At 54.6% G+C, this 24852-nt stretch overlaps 1 protein-coding gene across 1 annotated transcript in view; it reads right to left on the bottom strand.

Moving 5' to 3' along the window:
• The window catches only part of Myo7a (myosin VIIA), a 78855-nt gene that overhangs the window by 14982 nt on the left and 39021 nt on the right, over positions 1–24852 (bottom strand). The window contains exons 17-34 of the mRNA XM_042687570.1: positions 19718–19855; positions 17864–18022; positions 17449–17541; positions 15485–15579; positions 14796–14880; positions 14099–14317; positions 13595–13702; positions 12447–12656; positions 12009–12212; positions 11027–11203; positions 10496–10585; positions 7938–8065; positions 5963–6089; positions 5299–5418; positions 4753–4926; positions 3902–4129; positions 2077–2247; positions 294–411 (exon numbers count right to left, since the gene is read on the bottom strand). Coding sequence (XP_042543504.1) covers positions 294–411; positions 2077–2247; positions 3902–4129; positions 4753–4926; positions 5299–5418; positions 5963–6089; positions 7938–8065; positions 10496–10585; positions 11027–11203; positions 12009–12212; positions 12447–12656; positions 13595–13702; positions 14099–14317; positions 14796–14880; positions 15485–15579; positions 17449–17541; positions 17864–18022; positions 19718–19855 — 2644 coding nt within the window. The remainder of the gene's footprint in view (positions 1–293; positions 412–2076; positions 2248–3901; positions 4130–4752; positions 4927–5298; positions 5419–5962; positions 6090–7937; positions 8066–10495; positions 10586–11026; positions 11204–12008; positions 12213–12446; positions 12657–13594; positions 13703–14098; positions 14318–14795; positions 14881–15484; positions 15580–17448; positions 17542–17863; positions 18023–19717; positions 19856–24852) is intronic.

Below are 24852 nucleotides of genomic sequence, written 5' to 3' on the forward strand. Positions count from 1 at the left end.
ATACTAAGCCATACTTGTTCTCAATTGTAGATAGTCCAGAAGAGCCCGTCCCACCATTACCCTGAGCCATCCTCTTCTATACACACACACGCACACACGCACGCACGCACACACACACACAGCTTCAATGGTTCCAATCCTCATCGTGTTTGACCTGCAGGGAGGCTGTGTCCTCAGCCGCAAGGCTGAGAAGGCCTGGTCCCCACTGCACGCCTCCACCAATGGGGAGCCCAGTTTAGCCATGGGCTGGTACTGCAGAGCAATGAGGTGAGCGAGCCTGGGAACTGGAGTACCTGAGAATTTATAGGCCTCGTAAAACCTGGAGAAAAGCAAGGGCCACTTGAAGCGGGCATAATTGACCACATCCTCTTTGACCTTCTGGGCATCGGTTCTCCTCTGGGCATAAATCCCCTGAAGGAAACAAAGCGGGACAGAGGACAATGTGTAAGCATATGTGCCTGCTGCTAGCCCAGGGTGGCCTGGGTGGCCCTAAAACCCACCCACCACCTTATTTTCTCTTATCCAAGCAATATCAGGGAGCGCTTTAAGGAGCTGTCCAGCTGGGGGCCACTCTCAGGGCCTTCCCAATATAGCAGCAATAGGAAAGCTGGGGATCCCAGTGAGCGCAGGTGGAGTCCCGGGGGCCAGGTTCAGGGGAGGGGTGTGCTACCCAATGGAGGTGTGTGAGCTGCGGTGATAAGGAAGAGGGATGGACATGAGGCCTGGGATACTGGGCCCTGGGCTATGGACAGTGACAAAACCACTTCTGTACACCCTGGCCAGGCAGATCAGGAGTTAGAAGCATCATGAGTGGGGGAGGGGCAGTGAGGGGTAGGAGATGCAGGTAGCTGCCTGGGAGGCAGAATGGACAGACTTCAGCAGCTGACCAGATGCCAAGGGCATTCTTCTTCTGGAGGGGCTGGAGGGAAGGACCAGGCCTGGGGAAGAATCTGGTGAGAAGCTAACCAGCAAAGACAAGAGAGCAGATGAAGAGCTGCACAGGGAGGCATGTGGCATAGAGGATGAGAGACGGAGTCCACGGAGGCCCCTGGCAACTGCCATTCAAGGACACATCCACACAGCAGGGCCTTGGAGGTGGGAGGGCCCTGGGCAACTTTCACAGTGCCCCTTGCTCCTTCCCCAACTGTGCGGTCTTGTCTACATGGGGACCCCCTTAGTTTGGGCAGGAACTACTACTCTCATCTAGCCATGGCCTGGGACTCTGCATAAGACATATGATGGATGACTGTATCTAGAGACCTGGGCAGGAAGGAGGCTGGACTTCTTTTAAGAAAAAGGAGGAAGCCAGGTTCTGGTGGCTCACGTCTGTAATCCTAGCTACTCAGGAGGCTGAGATCTGAGGATCTCAGTTCAAAGCCAGCCTGGGCAGTTAAGTCTGTGAGACTCTTATCTCCAATTAACTACCAGAAAACTGGAAGTGGCTTTATGGTTCAAAATGACAGAGCACTAGTCTTGAGCACAAAAGCTTGGGGACAGTGCCCAGGCTCTGAGTTCAAGCCCCACATCAGAAAGAAAAGAAAAGAAGGAAGGAAGGAAGGAGAGAAGGAGGGGAGGAGGGGAGGAGGAAAGGAGGGAAGGAGAGAAGGAAGGAAGGAAAGGAGGGAAGGAAGGAAGAAAGGAAGGAAGGAAGGAGAGGGAGGGAGGGAAGGAAGGAAAGAAGGGAAAGGAAGGGAAGGGAAAGGAAGGGAAGGGAAGGGAAGGGAGGGAAGGAAGGGAAGGGAAGGGAAGGAGAGAGAGAGTGTGTGTAAGAAAAAAAGTCCCTCCAGCAACCACTTGTACCCCTGAGTGATTGGTGTCTGTAAGCAGCTAGTGCTATATTAGGAAAGGTCACCCCGATACTCGCAGCCTTAGGACTGAGTTTGATCCATGTCCGGGGTAACAAGCTCAGAACAGGCATCAAAGGACACACATGAGCTGAAGTCCATGGCAGAGAAATGACTGCTGGAGCCCTGTCCCTCCACCTCACAGACAGACAAACAGATGGCAAGTGGGAGCAGTCACCTCCTTGACTATGTGGGTCCTTGCCCCTCCTCAGGCCCCTCCTGACCTCCGTACCTTCTTGTGGGCTGCTATGGCCAGCTGGGCCCACTTCTCAAGTGTCTTCAGGGGTGTGATCTCACGGTCGGGGATGTAGGTGGGCACGAGGTTCAGGAGTCGCTCTAGGATCATCTCGGAGCCATAGTCCACGAAGTACTGCTGGGAAGCCAGCTCAGCCAGGTCATCCTCCTAGAGGAGGGGACTTCAGTCACGCAGTGGTCCATCCCCTGGGGATGCTCTTATAGACCAAGGGAGGCCAGGACTGTCTCCTGTGGGTTGGGAACCTTGGCCCTTAGGACTGGCCTCCTGTGTTTGCCCAGAAAACCAGGAACTCTTCAAGGACAAAGCCACGCGCGTGCTCTGCCCTGGTCCCATAGCAGAGCCACCAACCTGGACTCAGTCCTAGTGGTTCAGGAACTGACCCAGAGAGAGCAGCCAGCCTGTCTGAGGCAAACAAACACCTGCATATCCAGCCCTATGCAGCAGCAATAGGGGCTGAGGACAAACAAGAAGAGAAGCTGTCCTGGAGAACAGGACAGCTCCCAACAGCTGGGGACACTTTGGGGGGAGTGCAGGGCCATTGCCACCCTGCCCTACCTCCTCCATCTCACCACTCTACCCCTGGGGGAAGAGTCACGTCCTACCCAGAAGCAGGCTCTGCTGTGGAGGCTGCAGAGAGCTGAGCCGAGCTGCATGGCAGCCAGGGATGGCCATCTACAGCCCCACAGCTCTTGGGGCCTTGAAGGCAACAGATAGTATTTTCCAGTGAGTCTGAAATGTTTCAGAACTTTAGCAACTGCTACGGCTGTTCTAACACAGCCCAACTGAATGTTAGCTTATCACCACCTGAACGATCATCGGTTCCATCGCTAACATCACCATCACCACAGCATTAAATACCATTGTCCTCCGGGTGTGGATGGCTCATGCCTGTAATCCTACCTACTCAGGAAGCTAAGATCTGAGGATGGAAGTTGGACACCAGCCCAAGCAGGAAAAAAATCCATGAGACTCTTATTTTCAATTAGTCAGCCAAAACTGGAAGTGGAGGCATGATTCAAGTGGTAGAGTGCCAGCCTTGAGCAAAAAAGCCAAGCAAGAAGAGTGCAAAGCCCTTTCCAGGCCCTGGTGGTCCATGCCTAGAATCCTACCTATTCAGGAGGCTGAGCTCTAGGATCATGGTTCGAAGACAGTCCAGGCAGGAAAGTCTGTGTGACTTTTATCTCTAATTAACCACCAGAAAACTGGAAGTGGAGTTGTGGCTCTCACCCTGAGCACAAAACCTCAGGGACAGCACTCAGGCCCCACAAATACCACCACCCCCCAACAACAAAAAAGTACTAGGCTCTGAGTTCAAGTCCCAGTACCAGCACACACACGTGGGAAAACAAAACAAAACAAACTATGGTCATTATTGACATGCCATCATTATCACCACCTCTACCAGAACCAGAACCAGAACCACCATGGCTTCAAACACATGGGTCCTGTCCTCAGAAGGAGTTACAACATACATACTTGGAAAGCCCTGTCTAAACAACTGACTCTCCTTTTGAGCTTACTCGACAGCTCAGAACAATACTGCAAGTAGGTCCTGAAGTGTGCCTGTGGTGCCAGGCACAGTCACTGTGGGTATAGGGACGCTTCCAGTGAGGATTCGGGAGATTCTTCCAAGTCCTCACTCCTATCATTTTACCTCCTCCTCTCACGTGCCATGAGGTATACATGGTGTTGAATCTGAACACCTAGCTGCCCTCACACACACACACAGTAGCACTCAGCCTGCGTGTGGAAATCAGGGGCCCACGGAGCAAGCGTGCACAGCAAGCTTTGCCTGGCTCACCTTCTCACACCTGTACTCCCCAAACTTGACTCCACGCACCACCTGCTGGTAGATGAGGTTGGTGGCCACGTTATCATCTGATGGGTTGTGCCAGGGGGTGAAGACCTCTTTGCGGAAGAAGAGCCTCCACGGGGCATTGCGCTCCTGGGCACCCTGCTCCTTGGCATACTGCTCACACTGGGAGATGGCATCCATGACATGGTCACTGCCGCTGCCCAGGGAGGACACCTGTGAGCACAGGAGAGAGGGCCCGGTGGGAGGGTGGGCAGACCACAGGGCCAACGAAGAACTTCGAGAGGCCATCAACTGGGTCACTGTCCTAGTCCAGATGGAAACCTGAGGCACAGAGAGAGGCAGGAAGTTGTCCTAGGGCCCCACCAGGCAGCCCCTAATGGGGCCCAACTGCTATCTTCCTAGCCTCAATAATGGGTAGAGTTCTGTGGGCCTTCCCATTTTCTAAGTTGAAAAGTCCTTTGTGAAACTTTGGACAGGCCATCACTGACAGCACAGGAGGTGTGTCTTTTGGTAATCAAAATCCAGGTAAACTATGCCCAACCCACGAGGATCTTGTCTCCAAACCTGCAAGCCAGAGAAAGCCTCAATGCCCCAGATCCAGCTCAGTGGATAAAGCTGGCAATTCCCCAGCAGGGGGCGCTCACACACCAGCTGGCACAGGACAGACAATGAGCCCAAGCCACACAGGTCATGTTCCTATGTGCACTGAAGGGAACTCTTCCCCATGCTAATGAGTCGCCCCTGGCACAAGTGACTCGTGCAAAGTCCTCTGAGCCAGTAGGAGGCAGCACCCCTGGGATGGGCTAGGAGTTAGCGCTGCTCTGCCGGTGCCATACCTTATCAAACAGGGCGATATAGAGGGAGAAGCCAAAGCGGTCCTTGAGTGAGATCTTGTCGGCTAGCGCATTGCACAGCTCCTTGGCTGTGGTTGCTGAGTCTGTCAGTAGGGTCTTGGTGGTGCCATCCATGAATGTCACGGGCAACATGATGGGCTTCTTAGACTTGGTAGCCTGCACGTGATCAAGGTTTGTGGGCTTCCTGCATTCCAGACCTGCTCACTGTCTCTGGGATCTGGCTGCCCACTCCCTGGGCTGAGGCTGGCCCTGCACCCCAGCTCCCCAGCATCCCAGCCCAACGCTGCCTGGTCCTGTGAGATGAGCACAATCGCCCCACATGGCTGGTGGAACACAGGGACCAGGGGGAAATCCCCTCACCCATGCCACTTTAGCATGAGGTCAGTAAATGGGACCAGTGATCCTTCGGGCTTTCCTTTCCCCGGGGAATCCCAGAACCTCATGATGGGGTGATGAACCACAGACTCCCGCAGCAGGGAACAGCTCTGGGCACTAGGGCACTGGGAAGGCACAGGAGTTGGGGTGGACCTGCAGCTCCAGCCAGCTGGGCGGTTGTGTCCGTGTCCCGTTGACGAAGGTCCTCCTCAGACGCTCCTCACAGTACGGGGCATAGCCAGGCGGCCCCCCGTGGATGAAGTTCCGTAGGTACTGCCCACAAGGGACCCAATGAGGTGGCCCTGGCCTTGCCGGGCCTCCACCGCCTAGACCTTACAGAAGCCCAGACTGCACATCCACACTCAAGATGTGCTCCTCCACCATCCACATCCCTCCTCCTTAGACATCTCCACTGGCCTGGGGGCCAAGGCCACGTACCGTGGCTTTGTGGCAAAGGCACACAATGCAGCCCTATTCTCAGCCACATCTTCTGCCTCCCAGTTCTTTCTCTCTCTCTAGAGCAACTGCTTTCCTTTCTCTAGGCTCAGCCTACCATTTCCTCCACCCTCATAGCCCCAACCCGGGCTGAGGCCCAGGACATACTCCTGTCATTTCACCTCAACAGAATGGAACTGAAGGGGAAACAGAGTCAAGCACTGACTTCCTGGGTAGAAGGAGGGGTGTTAAGAGGCGGGAGCTGGACAGGATGTAGCCAAGCCTGAGAGGACATGGATAGGGGCTCTTCCTCTGATGTCTCCCCTAAACGCTGCGACAGAACCCACTTATCACCCATTCCCACCCTAGGCATCTCTCCTACCTTAACAAACTTCTCTGAGGGGGCAAAACAGCCCACACAGAGAGACACAAGGATCCAGCCCCGGGCATAGCTGCTCTTGGAGGGGTTGTGGGTGAGTTGCTTGCTGATCTGGCAGTAGATCTCATCCCTGGACAAGAGAGGCAATCATCTCAGAGGGTCAACCTGACCCACCCCCTCCCAGGAGCAGATGGCGCATGTGTTTTCCTGCCCACTCTGCTGGAGGTGAATTAGGAGAAGACTGAGCACATGGCACCTGGAACCATTGACAGGGGGTCTCCCTTTAGAGACAGGATCATCCGGCCTGGGGTGTGTTTCTTACTCCACAGAGGTGGCATGAATCCTGCTCGGGGCATGATGGCCCACGGTGGGCACACTGATGTAAGGCACTGGTCCATCACTCCTTTGCCCTGGTGCACCAGGTGCCCGAGGAAGTGAACTCACTTCTCTATCTGCCCACCACCAGGGCAAGCAGGGACCATTTTGACCAATGGCAGCTGGTAGGGAATGTATTGAGGGCTCTAACCTCCCATGTCTCCAAAATGTCTGTGGCTTGTATAACTTTAATAGTGAGATGAAAATAAAGGACGGAGATTTTTTGCTTAAGGAGAGCCTATAGGATTGGGGGGGGGGGCATAAAAATGATCCAAGACTCCTCACAGGCTTGGCACAGCAAGCCTCCACAGCAGGAGGCTGTCTTGGTCATGGATGCACGGCATCCTGTAAGCTGCTATCTATGAAGGCAGTCTGCCTGCTTGGAGTCCAAAAGGGAATGCTTGGTAGCCTGGTGACCACCAGGGGGCACTCATCACTTTCCCCCTCCACTCCTCCTCTCCCCCCCCCACCCCCCCACCCCCCACATCCAGGGAAGCACAGAGAAGGAGGCCCGTTCATTTGATTTGGTGCCTCCCTCTTCCAATTTGCAGCGGTCATGAGCCAATGTACATGCACACATGCCTGGCTCATGACCCCAATACTTTCATAAAACAAAAGCCATTTTACATATTCAGAGGGTAGGAAAGGCAAAATCTCAGAACAAATTTGTATCCTCTATGTGAAACAAGTATAACACTAGCTCCCAACTCATCCTGAGTTAGACTGACCCAACCCTACTCACTGCGGCCCTCAGGCAGCCCATGCCTAGCCTGCTGACTCTGGGTCCTGGGCTCCTATTACTCTTTCTGGAACAGTCAGCTTCCCTTGCGACCGGAAGACTATATTGTGCCTATCTTCCCTTCCCAGCAGGGGGGGGGGCCCTAGATGGCCTCTGGAGAGGCAGTATCTAGCCTCAGGGAAGAATGAAGGAAGGGGTGTGGGGAGGAGGAGTCTGGAAAGCCATAGGTCCCTTGGGCAAGCCTCTTCCCTATTCTGGACCCGTTCCTCCCTCCAGAAGATGGAGATTATTAACTCATGGGCCATCCTCCCAGCAGCAAACACAAAGTCCTCCACAGAGAAGCCCTACCCCTTGCCCAACCACCCAGGGGTGGTGATTCTTTAATTGCTCCTGGTGACTCCTGGGTCTTCACACCCATTCCCTAGTACCAAGAGGTCTTGGGGCAGGTGGGGAAGGGAGGGGAGAAAGACACTGGCAGGATCCCCAGGAACCTTGCCCGCAGTGATGCTGGCCAGGATGACAGGCTGCAGGAAGGTGAAGTGTAACAGTGTCTGTGTTACAGCTACCCTTTACTGAGGGCTGCAATGTTCCATGTCTTTCATTACACACCCCTCATCTGCTTCCCTTCCCACAAGCCTCAGAGGAGGTGGTACAGTACTCCTCTTACTCCTCCCTTATGGAGAAGGACACTGAGGCTTGAGAAAAACAAATTAAAGGGTTAGGCTCACACAGCTAGCCAGCAGGGAGGCTAAACACAGGCCCTTCGGCTTAATCTGTTGCTGAGGTAATGGTGCCTGCGCCCTCCAGGCCCTCCCAGCAGAGGCAAATGGCCTGGCGAGGCTCTGCGCACGCCCTGACACTGACCGCAGCGCTGGCCTCAGGATGCCGTTGCCAATGATGAAGTGTAGCTTCTCCAAGTTTGAGGTGGGCCGGTCCTCCAACATGCTGTTGCCCTGGACTGTGGACTCCCCGTCGTGCAGTCTCTTAGTCACCTGGAACGAAGGAGCAGGCTTGACTAGGGCAGGTGAAGCGAGGGCTGCTGCCCCAGGCTGCCAGGGTATCTCTCCCCAGAGTACAGAATCCAAGAAGCAGGCAGGAGAGCTCCTGCTCCCCGCCCCGTACCTGCTATTGTCAGCACCCTGATCCGCAGAACTGGCCCACACAGCTGGGAGCTGCCTGGTGCTACTGTATCGAGAAATAAGGCTCCTCTGCACCCAGGCCAATACCTGCAAGGCCCTTTCAACCTGCTCTGCCTGATTCTGAGCAGATATCCATCTCTCTGGGGCAGACCCCTTACACATCTATGCCACTAGAATATACCCTGGGTTCTAACTGCCTGTTCACCAAGACCCCTGATTCCCTGACACTGGCTAGTCTCTGACCTGGATCTCCAGGTGTTCCTCTCTGGCCACTGCAGTGGCTCTGTGTCCTGTTGGGGCCAGTGAGGGAGAAGTACACATGGCAGACACAGAGAGCTATGGAAGACCCTGGCATCAGCTGGGCACCCCAGCTGCCGCCTCACCATTCCAGGGAGTGGGTGTTTTCTTGCCTGGCCCCTTGGACACCCAGCACTGGGCTAGGATCCAAACCCAAGCCCACAGGACTGCAAGACTAGACTTGTGTCTCAGCTGGGGACTGGACGAGGGCAAAAGCAAGGCAGGAGTCTCTGACTGCAGTTGCTGGGGGGGGGGGGGAGGGGGGGGACTTCCTGTTGGAGGAGTAAAACAGGCATGGAAGGTGAAGGAGAAATCTCAGGTGTGTACAAGCATATGGCTGTGGGGGAGGGGCTGGCCCCTGACCCTTTCCCCCTTCTAGCTTAGACAGCCCCAGGACACAGGGGCAGGACAGCTCAGAAGGCAGATGACTGATGAAAAAGCTCAAAGCAGTCATAGGCTGAGATGGAGTCTCACAAACGTCTCTCCCTCAGGCTGGCCTTAAATTGTAATGCTCTGGTCTCTGCCTCTCCAAAAGTTAGAATTATAGGCTTGAGCCACTGCACCAGCTGGCATCTCCAATTTTAAGTCTACATTAAGGCAACAGCTGCCTATTCATTTTTTTTCCTTCCCTTCCTTCCTTTCCTTTCCCTTCCCTTCCCTCCCTCCCCCTCTCTTTCTCTCTCTCCTTCCTTTCTTTCTTTCTTTTTCTTTCTTTCTTCCTTTCCTTTCCTTTTGCCAAGGGCTTGAACTCAGGGCCTGGGCACTGTCCTTGAGCCTCTCTGTACTCAAGGCTAGCACTCTACCACATGAGCCACAGTGCTACTTCTAGCTTTTTCTGTATATGTGGTACTGAGGACTTGAACCCCAGGCTTCATGCATGCTAGGCAAGCACTCTACCACTAAGCCACATGCCCAGCCCCTGCTGATTCGTTTTCTTTGTCTGAAGATATGAAGCTGGTCTGAGCTGGTCAGTCATTAATTCAGCAAGTAAGTGCCAGTCACGTGCCTAGTATTTGTATACCAAGTCACACAGCAGGGATAAGATACCACAGAGCCTGTCTCTAAAGAGCGTCTCACTATCTTCTGGGGAGAGTGACATATAAATACATGACACGTTTACTAGGCTTTTAAAAGAGAGGCTCAGGGGCTGAGAAGGTGGCTCAGTGGTAGAGTGCTTGCCTTGCATGCATGAGGCCCTGGGTTCGATTCCTCAGCACAAAATAAACAAAAAGAAAAATGCCGGAAGTGGCGCTGTGGCTCAAGTGGTAGAGTGCTAGCCTTGAGCTGAAGAGCTGAGGGACAGTGCCCAGGCCCAGAGTTCAGGCCCCACGACTGGACTAAAAAAATAAATAAAATAAAAGAGAGGCTCAAAGTTCACCCTTAGCTACGCTTACTACTCATTATAAATATGCGTCCAAATTAGGTACATTGTTAATTTTACAGGATGTTAGTTTTTTGTCCTAGAGGGATCAAATTCTTTGTATATGTGTTCTCACTTGGCATTCTCACTCAAGGCTGAGGCTCTGCCACTTGAGCCAGGTTTCTCTATCTGACAGTTTGCTGATTAACTGGAGAGAAGAATCTTAGATTTGTCTGCCTAGACTGGCTTTGAATCTTGATCCTCAGATCTCAGCCTCCTGAGTAGCTAGGGTTATTAGGCATGAGCCCCTATCCTCCAGCCTCGATCAAATTCTTAACATGTATTTGGACAAAGCTGCCATGAAAGTCTGAACAGTCCTTGGACCAAACACCATCATGCAGACCTTTTTACCACAAGCTGCTCAGGCCCCTTTGGGGCTGGTTCCCTGCCCTGGGAAGCCCCCCAGCCTGGCCCAGCTTCCTGTCTTCCCAGGCACCCCCTTCCTGTCCTGCAGGTAGCAGGGACAGGTAGCAGCCACTCCTGCTCCGGAGTCCCTAGCTCCACCATGCTTGAGTCTGGCCACCCGAGGCCCCACTGAGAGCTGCCAGGCCCCTGTACGCTCTCACCTCCTCTGTGAGCTTGGACTTTTTCTTCAAGGTCAAGTGCACCAGCTTGTGCCTTATGCTGCTCTTCTTCTGCCCCTCAGGAAGCTGGGTCTGCAGGACCAACAGGGCCAAGGAAAGCGAGTGAGTAAGAAAGCAGCGCAAGACTACCAGATGGCAGAGCTGTGCCCTGCGATCACCTCACCTCCACACGAAGGCTTCCAGGCACGCGCCACACTGCCACCCCCACCCCTTGCCCCTCATTCCACCTGATGGGAAAAAGAGACAGGAAATCCTAGTGATCTGCCCTTGGGCCCCTGGTACATGGCTGCAGGAGATGATGCCAGGGACATCTCTGCTCTGGGGTCTGCTCTGGGGTGGTCAGCTATGGTCAGAACTTTCACACATTTGTTTCCATGAGTGGGCAGAGAAGGGTCGGGTGCAGGATATGGGACAGAGTAGTCATGGGGTGCTCTTGTGGCTGAGGACCCCAAGGCTCCATATGCCATACAGCCTTCCCCACTGACCTCAGATGAGGGGACATGGGACCCTCACCTCGCCCTCCCCCTGCAGGGCCTGCAGCTCCCTCTTGTATGTCTTCTTGCCCAGGGTCTCATAAATCTTGGTCATCACAGGGATCTTCTCGCTGCCATCGCTCATGGCTGTGTGGTACTTGGGCTCCGGGAGGTCCCCCATGAAGCGGAGGATGGTAATCCAGACTGCCAGTGCCGCCTGGGGGTGGGGTGCACACAGCAGAAAGCCAATGAACGTGGCCAGGGGCTGGCAGCTCACTCCTGGAATCCTAGCTACTCAGGAGGCCGAGATAGGAGGATCACAGCTTGAGGCCAGCTCAGGGAAAGTGTGTGGGTGATACTTTTAAACACCAATTAACTGACAAAAAGCTGGAAATAAAGGTGTAGCTCAAGTAGTAGAGCGCTAGCTTTGAATGGAAAAGCTAAGAGACAGTGCCTAGGCCCTGAATTCAAAGCCCCAGTAATGACATAAGGAAGGAAGGAAGGAAGGAAGGAAGGAAGGAAGGAAGGAAGGAAAAGGAAGGGAGGGAGGGAAGGAGGGAGGGAGGGAAAGGGAAGAGAAAAGAAAAGGGTAGAAAGAAAGAGTGGGGGAGAAGGGGAGAAGGGGAGAAAGAGGAAAAGAAAGGAAAGAAAGAAAAAGAAAGGAAGGAAGGAAGGAAGGAAAGGAAGGAAAGAAAGGAAGAAAGGAAGGAAGGAAGGAAGAAAGGAAGGAAGGAAAGAAAGGAAGGAAGAAGGAAAGAAAGGAAGAAAGGAAGGAAAGAAAGGAAGGAAGGAAGGAAAAAGGAAAGAAAGAAAGAAAGAAAGAGAAAGAAAGAAAGAAAGCCAGCCAGAGTAGAGGGCATTGCTAAGCCATAGGATTAGGCTGGGAGGTCTGGCCCTCAGCTGGGGGCTGGCTGAAGACTATAGTTAGACTCGGTTCCTGTCCACCAGGGCCACCACCCAAGACAGCACTTGCAGCCCCAGCATGCCCCTGCTAGCAGTGACCCAGAATCAGGCATGCCCACCAGCTGGTCGCCCTCGTCATCATGGAAGAGCAGTGGCTGTTTGAGGGGCCGCCGGGTGTAGGAGTGTGTGGTTGTCCCCTGGAAGTAGGTGGCTGCGAACTTTGCGAATTTGTACTCAGAGAGGTCCTCTTCGTCCTCGTCTGGCAGGGGCAGGGCCGCGTCCACATCCTCCTCTACCATCTCCCTCCGCCCTCGCTCCAGGTCCTGAGGGACACAGATGGATTCCTTGACAACCCACCCTGTCCTGTCCTTGCCAGTGGCAAGTCCAAGGCCACGTGGCAGGCAGGGACTGGCGAGGGGCCGGAACCTACAGGTGGTGACCCACTCATTATGGCTGCCCTCTGCTCATGGTGGCTGCTGAGCTTCGATGTGGGGAGGGACTATCACACAGGAAAAGAGGGGAACCTTTCCTGGAACCTCTGCCCCCCAATTTGGTACCTCAAAGCCGCTGGGAGCCTGGCCCTCTTGGCCTGGTAGGCCACCTGAAGTCCCCAGGAAGCCAAACATTTTGTCCACCATGTCCGAGTGGTTGATAGGCTCATGCCGAGCCCGCTCCATCTGTTCTAGAAGCTCCTTCTTCCGCCGAGCCTCTTCCTTCTCCTTTAGCTCCCGCTCTGCATCCTCTCGGGCCAACTGAGCCAGGCGCTCCTGAAGTTGGGGTGATGCAGAGGAGATGGGGTTGGAACAACTCTCCTTGCGCTTCCTCAGCTGGGCCCCCCCGCTTAGCCCAGTCATCACTGACCACTGGGCCACAGGAGGGCCCTGGACAAGCCCAGACAATCACCCTGCCCGTCCTCCAGGGCTCAGCCGGGAATACCTCCCCCCAGACTACCTGCTCTGTACCCCAAGTCCCACCACAAGGGGCCGAGGCTTTCATACCACTGCTGCCCAACAGAAATGGAACGTGAGCCACATGTGCGAAAGCCACATTTGTGAAAGAAGTGAAATCAATGATGTTGTTAACTCGTATTTCCCAACTATTATCCTGCCATGTAACCGGTATTATAAATCAAAATAACCCTGAGGGATCTTAATATCCTTTCTTTCCCAGTGTGTTCAGAGTGTTCTGCTGTGTGCTTCATGCAGCCATCACTAAGATGTGCCACGCTGCCCTGCTCCACAGCATTTACAGGTGCTGGCCCCACACTGGTCGTGGGCTCTCTTCCCACCAGGTGGTACTGGGGTCTCACACTTGCTAGGCAGGTGATTTACTGCTTGAGTCGCATCCCTGGCCCTTTCTGGCTTTAGATATTTTTTTTCAGGTAAGGTCTTGTACTTTATTTTGCCCTGGCCAGTCTAGGACCTTGATCCTCCTTTCTATGGTCTCCTGAGTAGCTGGGATGAAAGGTGCACATCACCACTCCTGGCCTCCCGTCAGTCTTTGGTTCTGGGTGTCATCTCCAGCGAGGAAGGTGCTGTGGAGCACAGGCCCTCTTTGGAGTCGCCGCCTCTGTCCCTTTGCCTAGCTGAGGGAGAGCTTAGCTGACGTGGCTGAGGAAGCCAAGAAAAGGGACACCTCCTGCTCCTAGTTGAAGGGAAGAAGCTTGCAGCAAGTGGTGCGGGAGCAGCTTGGGTTCTTGGCTCACTTGATGCTTGCGCTCTGCCTCCTCCTTGGCCTTCTTGGCACTCATCTCCTTCCGGAGCTTCTCTTCCTCTGCCAGCCGCATCTTCTCCGCCTCCAGGCGCCGCCGGTACTGAGGATGGGGCAGCCGGATGGACATGGGCACATTTGTCACCAGGAGTCCCACAGTTCTACCCTCACCCCCACTTTGCCAGGAAACAGGCAGCAGAACTGTTCTCCAGGTCACATGCAGGTAGAGGTAGTATGGATCCCAAAGCCAGGCCAGGTGTGCCTCTCTTCCCAAAGATCCAGAGGGTTCCTGGGACCCCAGCCCTGCCCGTGGCTGGGAGGGTAGAAACTGAGGTCTGGTCCCAGTTGTGTGTGTTTTTCACAGAGAAGGCACAGCCAAAGGTCCCCCCTAGGCCTTGGCACTCTCAGCCAGCCCCTGAGGGTGCCAAGGAATCCACTGTCCTGAAGCAGCACACACATCAGAAAGCAGCCTTCCTTCCCAGGGCTCAGGGGCCCTCACCTCAGCCCGGAGGCGCCGGTGCAGCCTGCGGGCGATCATGCCTCTGGCATAGGCCTGCACCGTGATCACAGCCCAGAGGCGGTGGCGGAAGGCCTTGCGGACCAGGTAGGCTCGGCAGCGGGCCTGGAACTCGATGATGCGCCGGCGAGCCAGGCGATACTGCAGGTGCAGCTTCCGGGAGCGCTGCAGGGCCTGCAGCCTCAGGAACCCCATCCGCATCTGCAAGGACATCCCCCCCCCCCCAGAACACATGTCCAGCCCATGCCTGGTGTGCATCCTCCACTCCCAGACGAGACCCTCCCCACCAACGTATGCCCCTGTGTCCACTCAGATGCACATCCCTGTAGTCAAGTTGGCCTGTCCTTGGGGGAAGTTTCCTACGGGGAGACCTGGAGATGGGGCCCGAGCCTTAAATCCTTCCTGTGCACCTGCTGGGCCCAAGTCCAGGCTGCAGCCAGGGGCTCTGTAAATTGGCCATGCCCAATCCCACCTACATCTCTAAGAGCCCCCATGTGCTCACAACTACCCTCCCAAAAAAATTGCAGAAGAGCAACACACACTGACCACTTGGGAAGAGTCACCAGGGCTAGACCTGGACTTTGGTTGGTTAGGACGGCTGCCCAGGGCAGCCAAGTCCTGTTACTAAGGCAACTCTGTGGGGTTCAAAGGCCTGGCAGAGCAGCCAGGGGAGACTCACCAGCTCACAGTTCCTCCTGCAGTGGTGGCCCCGCCAGTACCTCTGGATCAACGTGGCGGCATTCTTCAGCTTCAGGAAGTTGGACCTGAAACGGCAGCAGCGATGGTGGCTTCCAGAGCAGAGAGCCGGAGCCCACAGCCAGCCGGGGCATGAGGCAGGAAGCCTGCCCGAATCAGGACAGCATGCTGAGCCCCAGTTCTGTGACCTCCTGGCTGTGTGACCCCAGGGCAAGACAGAGGCCTGTCTTTGTCTCAACATCTCCATCTGGGAAATGAGTAGAAAAGGAGGGGGGGGGGGGGCGTGTGAACTGCAAAAGGGGCAGGTAGTGGACTTTTGTGGAGCCGGAATCATGTTCTAGAATTGGCCTTGCCCCTTGTGAATGGCTACAAGCCACACAAGTCCTTTAGGCCAAATCTAAGACACAGTTGTAATTTATAAAAGCTCAGGCTTCATCTCTGGGGAATTCCGTCAGCATCTGAGCTGAGGGTGTCGCATGTGCACAGGGGGCCGTGTACGGTGTACTTGCCGGGGCTGTATCAACCACATATGTGACTCTTGTTTGCATCATCACCTGTGCTTGGCAGGCTTACATGCTTGTTTCTCGGCGTGCATCCCAAGTGCAAGTTTCCTTCTGGTGGTCACATGGGAACAGGGAAGTGAGCTGTGTGTGCATGCATGTACACACCTACCTGTCTTTGAACCCCCGGATGACCTTTTGGAGGAGGATGACTCTGTCGGTGATGGCCTTGTCCCGCTCCACCTCCAACAGCATGTCATGGTGATCCTGAAAGGCAGAGTTCTTAAGCGGCACCCAGCATCTCCAGGCTCACTGGCTCAGCCTCTCTCCCTTTCCTCAGAGCCCAGGACTAGGGCTCATCGGGGGCCCCCATTGGCTCCCGGCTCTGCTCAGGGCCATGCAGTGGCTTTCCACAACCACCAGGACTTGTGAGTATTTTCCAGAGGCCCAGATGGGACCAGTGGAGCCAGGAGTACCTCATTTAACTGGATGGAGTGAACAGCACACGCACACACACACACGCGCGAACACACATACACACGTACACACACTTCCCTGATTGCTATCTCTGCCCAGGCCCCTGCACTGTGAGACATCCTTGGGACCCCAGCCAGCCACTCTCATTTCTCTCTGGAATCATGGCAGCAGATTCCTCGCCAGGCGTCTCCTGGCATCTGTCACTCCCTCTCGGATCCTCCTCACATGTAGATGGATCCTCCAAAACATGGATGTGACCAGGCCCCTTGGGCGACGTTGCCCCGGTCCTCTATGATCCAGTCCTGTTAGCACCTCCAGCCTTTTCTCTTCCTCATCCTGGACCCACCTCACTCTAATAGAATGATATCTTATTTATTCATTTGGTAAAACTGAGTGTGCTGGCACTGTGCTAGGTGCTGGGATAGTGCCCCATGGACCAGGCAGGCATGGCCCTGCCTTTCAGTCGGTGAGTCTCATAGGGGTTCAACACATCCTTCAACTAGTCACAGACACACTGCACGTGGCAAAGAGGAACTGCCCAGCCAAGACATTCGCAATGGATGACTGAATGTATGAACAGATAAATGCTGGTGGGACCTGCCATTTCTGAAGAGCCCAGAGGGGTAAAAATGGGGACAACTGATGTCCCCCTAAGCCCACTGGCAATTCTTTCCAGGTCCCTCTGCCCACATAGACTAGGCATTTTGTTCATCACAGGCCAAAAGGCTCCCCTCCCTGCTTCCCAGCTGCCTGGCCTTGGTCACTTGCTTTTTCTCTATGAAACAGGCACACGACTTCCTACTCCCTGGGCGTGCTGGGAGGACTCCGTGCCATCATGGAGAAAGGGCCCCTCTGGATCTGGCACACAGAACATGCCCCTCAGGCTATAGCCATGGGATTCACGGGAGGTGGGGGGGAGCGGTCAAGATACTTGTCCAGTGAGGAAATGAGTACTCCGAGGTTATGGGGAATGATGCAATGCCCAAGAGGAATTAGACTAGACTAGAGCCTAGAGTCCCTCTGGTTGAAAGCCGGTTCCTCCCTTCCTTTCCCCAGCTGTCCTGTCCCCAGACCCCACCTCCAGACAGAATCAGGGCCTGGCCTGTCACCCAGGACAGCCAGGAACCTAGCCCAGCAGAAATGGAAGTAGGGAAGCACAAGCTGTCTCTGCTGCGGCTCTCCAGGGCTGTGACTCTCCAGGGCCCAGCTTTCTGCCCCCTCCTGCTGTCCCTGCCCCCTCAGCTGCAGTGCTCAGGGTTGCTCCAACTGAGTCACAGAGGTGGGTGACACACTGGTGACCACAGCCAGGGTGAACCCTTCTGGGCAGGAAATCCTAAGAAATGACCTATGACACACTCTAGGCCACCCTGGGCCTGTCCTGTTTCATGAGCAGAAAGAAGAGGCAGAAACGGTCAGTGACTTGCTCAAAGTCCCAACCAGAGAGTGAGGATTGGAGCCAGGCCTCCTGCTATGGCAGGGAGCCCAGCCCTGGCCTTCCACTTCTAAACTCAGGTCAGAGCTCTGATCTGGTGGTCTCAAATGCCAGCTTCCCATCTCCTCCCACACAGGCAGCCCTAGCCCAGCCCTGTCGCCCTTGGTAGGACATCTTTAGACCATGATGGAGGCCACAGCCCCACAGGCAGCTGTGGCCGTGCTCACCTTCAAAAAGATCTTGGTTTTGCCAATCTGCCAGTCATCGTGTGTGCCCAGCACGGCCTCGGCCATGCGCTGGCACGTTCCTCGGAGATCATCCTGGGGACAGACAAGGAAATGAAGGCATCCTCACCAGTAGGAAGGCTCTTCCCAGGCCTGGAAGTCAGGGCTGTCCTCCTAGCTCTACCATTGGCTTGCTGTGTGACTCCTGTGGGGTCCTGCCTCCTGGAAACCTATTTCCTCCTTAGCTGATAGAATGATAGCCACACCACAGCAGCAAAGCCCTCTGATGTGTCCCGCTGCTCTGCCATCTCTCCACCCAGCTGGGCTGAAGCGGCCAAGAGCATGTCACATAGAAACCACTGTGCCAATGGGAAGCCACGCCCCCTCCTCCACCGCCTGTCCACCTGAGGCCTTGTACCTGCTTGTAGGCTGGCTTCACACCGGGCAGCAGCACGCGGTAACGCTCCACGAATTCCACAAAGCTGTAGCGGATGGGATAACCAGCCCGGCGGATCCGGATGGTCTCCATCATGCCTGAGTACCGCAGCTGGCGCACGCACAGGTGCCGGTCAAACAGCTGCCAGGTGCAAAGGGGGCGAAGGCATCAAGGCGTGGCTCCTGCTCAGGGGCCGCCCCTCCACGGCACTTGACCAACCCCAGGTTGAGGTCCAGAAAGGCCAAGGCCATGTGGTCCATGGGGAGCAACTCCAGGGAGCAGCCCGGGTCTGCAAATCAAACCCACTCAGCCGCACAGAGCAAGAACCTTGAATTGGGGTTGCCATGTGCTATGGGAGCACAGGGAGATGTGGGTCTGTGTTCTTTGGGAAACCCAGAGGGGCCTTTGGGGAGGAGGTGGTCACTAACAGAGGGTATTGTAAGGCTGGGGGTGGTGACCACGTACAAGAGCATGGAAGCTTGAAAGCACAATGCCTACCAGGGACTGGAAGGGACAAGGAAAGGCTAGTCAAGGCCACGGTTCTGCTGTGGGGGTAGTGGTGTTCTGCCTAGCCCCAGGACTGTGCTGGACATGGCAGCATTGCAGGGTGGTGGTTATACAAAAGAGTGCCTTAGGGAAGAGGATGGTTTGTTTGTTTTTAATTTTGTATCAGGCTGCAGGGCAAGGCCAGTGTCAGGATTCAGAGAGAGAAAGAGAGAGAGAGAGAGAGAGAGAAGATAGGTACTGTGGTGGGACTTGGAGGCCCAGGCTAGGAGTCGGAGCCTCATCCTGGGAATGATAGAATCAGGAACTGGGGGAAACTGGATCAGCTTTGCGTTGAGAATCAAAGCAATAGATCACTGCAGCGGGAGGGGGGCGGGGGAGGCAGAAGATGGGGGAGGATGAGGAGGCTGCTAACATGATCCAGACCACAAACACAGAGGGCTGGACTGCAAGAAGATTCTTCCGGGGGGGGGGGGGGGTGGTGGTATTTTAGGGTGAGGCATCAGGGACAGAGGTCCTGGCCTCTGTCCTGAGCCCTTTACCTCACAAACCCCTGAAGACCTGAGTCCCAAAGGGGTCAGGGCTCACCCACACTGGGAAATGACTTCCTGGCAGGGACAGTGTGTGCCGACACTTGACTTCCGCAGCCTGTTTCCTCTTTCACTGGGCCACTTTCTCTGGCCTTCCTTCCTTCCCTCCCTCCCCAGATCCGAAGGCCCAGCTTCCCCTGAGCAGAGCTCTCCCCTCCTCTGGGTAAACAATACCTCCGGGATTTGTGCTATAAAAATAAAAGGGGGCTGCCAGCGAGCAGCCTGCAGATTTGGGCCCTTCATTCTCTTGAGGACCCTCATTCAAACCTGGACAATGCTACAGATTATTTGCAGAAGCTAGACAAGATTGTGCTGGGCACACAAACAGGGCCCAAGGAATGTTATTTGCAAGAGTCCAAAGTAGAAAGTCTGAGAGGAATCCAGGAGGCTTCCTGGAGGAGGTAGAATAGACATGAGGAAAGGAACGGGGTTGTTAAAGGAGCAAGAGCCACAAGGCCATTTGCTGATGTCCACAGATTGCAGAGAGTGTGCCCAGAATATGGGCATGGTGATCCCCTTCCCATTTAAGAGTAAACTAAGTCACGTAATAAGCTACTCTAACAGGTGCCCAGCTTGGAAGTAGCAGAGTCAGGAATGAACTCCATCCCCTCCCTTCCCCCCACCCCCCACCTACTCTGATGCACCTGTGCCCCTGGCCTTGTTGCTGCCAATCCTCCACAAAATTTAACATGACCCTCCCAGCCCATCTTGACCAGCCTCCCCCACCCCCCAAAACACTCACCATGGGCTTCTTGAACTCATTGGGTTTGATGCAGCGCACGAAGAAGGGCTGGCAGGCACCCAGTGTCCGCATCAGCAGCTCCAGTGACCGCTTAAACTGGCTGCTGAGTGTGGGCGATCGCTTCCTGGTCTCGGCGCCCTGGGGGGACGGACAGACTGCAATGGGAGGGGCTGTGCCTGCCCTTCCACCCTCCAGAAGTGGCTGGGAGGGAAGGAAGGACAGCACCAGGGAGGCTCAGCAGGATGGGGGCCTGAGGACCGCAAGCCCTCCTCCCACAGCATCCGGACTGGCGCTCAGACCACAGGTGGCCCCCTCGCAGTACCTCTGAAGGCTCACTGTCTCTCCCTGTAGCTCATCCTCTTTTGATCGCCTCGGGACCAGAATTCTACAATCCTAAATTCAAACCTTGGCCCACACTGCCTGGCTATGTGGCCTCAGGCAGGTCACTAAGTAGATCACTAAATAGCAAGGAGCCTCAGTTTCCTTAAGTGACAGTAATGGTACCTACTGGGGTGGTGAAGAGGGTCAGAGATCAGGATGTTTCAATAAACTGCAAGTATGATCAAAGTATATTACATGCATATATGAAAACATCACAGTAAAGAGCCCTAGTCTGTATAATATATGCCTTTTATTTTGATGCCCATCCTGGGGCTTGAACTCGGGGCCTGGGTACTGCCCCTGAAGTTTTTTGCTCAAGGCTAGCACTCTACCACTTGAACCACAGCTCCATGTTTGGCTTTTTTGTAGTTATGTGGCTATAAGAGTCCCATGGGCTTTCTTGCCTGGGCTGGCTTTGAACCCAGATCCTCAGATGTCAGCCTCCTGAGTAGCTGGGATTATAGCCACTTGCTGGCCTAATTTTTTTTTTAAGCCAGCACCTACCCTCTGAATGGTCAGACAGGTGGAGAGGGACCCCAGCCGGTCACCAACCCTACTTGTGGGATTAGTGGGTCTGAGGAATCCTGAGAAGGCCCACAATAAGTTCCCCCAAAACCCTGGAGCTCAAAGGTTCTCTTCTTTCATTCACACCCAGATGAGCCAATTAGCAACACCTCTGCAACTCCCTGTCCGGTTAGGGCCCCCCAGAATGCTGTGAAATGAGAGCAGGGGAGCTGGGGAAGTCCTGAGAGCAAACAAACAGGAAATGAACCTTCTGGCTGGGAGCCAGGGAGCCCTGCGTGGCTAGTCCACAGGGCTTTCCCATTTTTGTTTTCCTGGCGCTTTCCATTTGAATGAGAATTTCTCACTAGCGAATTTGATTATTGTTGTAGGCTTGTTAAGTTTCAGCATCATAATTTCACCTTGTATCGGGTAACAGTCAAAGCAGGGGTGCTGATGCAGATGTGTGAGGATTTGGAGGGGCACACTAAACTCAGATCACACACTGTGAGCCCCACTGCACAAGAGGAAATGCTTGCAATTCTGAGAATGGTCTAAGATTTTGCCCAGCGTAGCTGGGGTTAGACCTAGATGGGCCAGCAAGAGCACTGATTGGCCTCTCCCTTGGAGAGAGCGCTGTCCAGGTAGGGCAGCTTCAAAGCCCAGCCTGCTTCAAAGCCCTGCTATGAATGCACACACGTGCATGCGCGTACACACACATTCCATATACTCAGCATGTATATGCTACACACACATACCACACCGACACACCAGCATACATACCCTTCATTGGTTCTGATCACCTTGGAACTGTCCTATCTGAGCGTCCTCTCCCTACCAGGCTGAGCGCCCCAGGAGGACTGACAGGATCTGCCTCGCTTACCACTGTGCCACCGGGTAAGGGCACCCCAGCCACCAACACCTTACTCAACTGAATTGTTGTTGTGCTGCTTCCTAGTGGCCCATACAGGCTTGCACAAACTCCCCATTTTCCAATCATTGAAGCCAAGAACCCAAGTGCTATCCCCAGTGCCTTAGCTCTCAGGGAAGCTGGTCCTTTCCAGAGCCTGACCCCTCTCGCTGCTTCCTTCCCAGTCAGCCTGGCCCAACTCCAAACTGACTTCTCTGTCTCTGACAGTCTCTGTTTCTGTCTCTCTCTACTGCAGCAATCTCTAAACTGTCACCTACACTCCACCAACTTATATTCTTCCATCCACTCAGTGGTGGGTGAGGCTGGAAAAACAAATCTGTTGGTGGGAGGAGGGAAAGCAGGAGAAAATAAGGGAGCCGGTAACAATGTCTGACAAAAATTGTCTTCATTTCCTTACTTGTGTAACTGTAACTCCTCTGTACATTACCTTTTACAAAGAAGAAGAAGAGGAGGAGGAGGAGGAAGAGGAAGAGGAAGAGGAGGAGGAGGAGGAGGAAGAAGAGGAGGAGGAGGAAGAAGAGGAAGAAGAAGAGGAGGAGGAAGAGGAGGAAGAGGAAAAAATCTGGTCATATCTCTTGCATAGTGGTTCCAGATCCCCTTCAGGGAAAGACAAGGTCCTTAAAGGATACACAATGCCCCACAGAATTTGTCCCCAGGGTCTCTCGTTTTACCTTCTTCTAGCCATGCTAGACTGCTGGCCATGCCAGGCCTAGATATAAGGGTACCTCAGCCTCCGCACACACCATCCATTTCCCTGCAGAACTCTTCTTTCAGATGCACGAGTCTTGCTTCCTATCACTTCTCAATAAAGCTTCTCCTAATCCCTACTCAAAATCACATTGCCCACTCCTGAATCTCTCCCTCATCTTTCCCATCTCTTACACCATCCATCATGCCACATGTTGTACTTATTTATAGGCTTATTAAAACCCACCCTTCTGCTAGAACATTTGTCCCATGAGAGCAGGAATTTCTCAGTTCTATTTTATTTACTACTAGAACAATGTCTGGCATATAATGGGCACACAATGTAGGAGAGATGGACAGATGAATGAATGAGTGAGTGAATGAATGAATGACAGCTATAAGGTTGCAGGGTCTTCCCTCACATCTGTAGTGATCTAGGTTGCTAACTTGCTTTCATCTCATTGAGGGGAAGGCTGTCTTTCCTGGTATTGATTTTCTGAGTGAATGTTCCAATGTTCCAAGGGAGAACATTGAAGAGATCAAAAGCCACGCAAAATGGCGTGGTGGAGGGGAAGTGAGGGGAGACACCTGAGCATGAGGCTGGATGACAAGGGCAGGTGAGTCTCCAGCAGGCTGCCTGCATAAGGAATGAGCGTATGTCCTGTGGACAAGAGCTCCTAGGACGTGTGACTGGGATTAGACTTTAATCAGGACATGCTCCAAGGCCAGTGATCTACCTTCCCTGAGGCTCAACAATAGCTGGGGAGTGTGGGCAGGGGTGGTAGGCAGACATGAGTCTAAGGAGGGGAAAGCAGGGTTGGGGACCTGCGCACAATGGGCAGAGTTCAGGTCACTGGGGGGGAGGGGAGAATGGGGGGGATGGGTAGAGGGTGTTGATTCCTGAGAACAGCTGGGACACTGTCTCCACCTAGTGGTGATGTTCCACATGAACCAAGCGGATCTCCTGGGTAATCCTGTTCCTGTCACAGCCAAGGCATGTTACTGTCCTAGATAGGAGCTCACAGGCCAGCAAGGCCTTGGAAGCCCGGGTGTGTGTGCTCCCTTGTATGCGACTCTGTACTGTGCTGAGACAGAACTGGATTTCGGTCTGTGTTGCGTCTCAAGTTGTCTGACCTTGGCCTCACTGGGCCCTGGGGTTTGTGCTTGGAAAGCTGGGATAATAGTAATTACTCACAGCGCTGAGTGAGGGTCACTGAGGTAGCTAATGTCAGGGATTAGCGCCTAGCCTGGGCCAGAGGAAGTGCAGGAGAGAGAACCAGTTCCAAATCTGGTCTCTGTTGTATTTTCTTCTTGCTAGTCCTGGGGTTTGAACTCAGGATCTGGGGGCTGTTCTGAGCCTGAGTCAAGTGGGAGGCTAGTGCTCTACCATTTGAGTCACAGCACCACTTCTGGCTTTTTCTGAGTAGTTTATTGGAGATTAGAGTATCATGGACTTTACTGTCCAGGCTGGCTTTGAACCATAACCCTTAGATCTCAGCCTTCTGAGTAGCTAGGATTACAGGGGTGAGCCACCAATGCCTGGCCACTGCTATATTTTAACTCTGTTGCTGAAACCCCTCAGGAGTGGGGTGCTGGTTCTGGAGAATCCAGGGTCCTGAGAGACCCTCATACTGGCCTCAGGGGAAGGAGACTCAGAACAGAGAGTTTCCAGAGGCCCTGGGTACTTCTGGGAGCTTTGGAAAGACGAAAAGAGAAGGAGAGGGAGGGAGGGAGGAAAGGAGGAGAGAGGAGAGAGAGAGAGAAAAGGGAGGGAGAGAGAGGAGGGAGAGAGGAGAGAGGGAAGAGAGAGGAAGGAGAGGGGAGAGAGAGGAGGGAGGAAGGGAAGGAGAGGGGAGAGAGGGGAGAGGGGAGAGAGAGGAGAGAGAAGCAGGCTGGGAAAGGAAGACGCAGCTACCAGAAATAGGCCAGGGACCACAGGAATTGGGGTCAGAGTGGTGGGGCTGGGTAGAGGAGGAAGGGTAGGGGAGGAGGAGGAGGAGGAGGAGGAGGAGGAGGAGGAGGAGGAGGAGGAGGAGGAGGAGGAGGAGGAGGAGGAGGAGGAGGAGGAGGAGGAGGAGGAGGAGGAGGAGGAGGAGGAGGAGGAGGAGGAGGAGGAGGAGGAGGAGGAGGAGGAGGAGGAGGAGGAGGAGGAGGAGGAGGAGGAGGAGGAGGAGGAGGAGGAGGAGGAGGAGGAGGAGGAGGAGGAGGAGGAGGAGGAGGAGGAGGAGGAGGAGGAGGAGGAGGAGGAGGAGGAGGAGGAGGAGGAGGAGGAGGAGGAGGAGGAGGAGGAGGAGGAGGAGGAGGAGGAGGAGGAGGAGGAGGAGGAGGAGGAGGAGGAGGAGGAGGAGGAGGAGGAGGAGGAGGAGGAGGAGGAGGAGGAGGAGGAGGAGGAGGAGGAGGAGGAGGAGGAGGAGGAGGAGGAGGAGGAGGAGGAGGAGGAGGAGGAGGAGGAGGAGGAGGAGGAGGAGGAGGAGGAGGAGGAGGAGGAGGAGGAGGAGGAGGAGGAGGAGGAGGAGGAGGAGGAGGAGGAGGAGGAGGAGGAGGAGGAGGAGGAGGAGGAGGAGGAGGAGGAGGAGGAGGAGGAGGAGGAGGAGGAGGAGGAGGAGGAGGAGGAGGAGGAGGAGGAGGAGGAGGA

The sequence above is a fragment of the Dipodomys spectabilis genome, unplaced genomic scaffold (genome assembly GCF_019054845.1).
Source record: "Dipodomys spectabilis isolate Male_0828 unplaced genomic scaffold, ASM1905484v1 ptg000003l, whole genome shotgun sequence".
In the NCBI taxonomy this organism is placed as follows: domain Eukaryota; kingdom Metazoa; phylum Chordata; class Mammalia; order Rodentia; family Heteromyidae; genus Dipodomys; species Dipodomys spectabilis.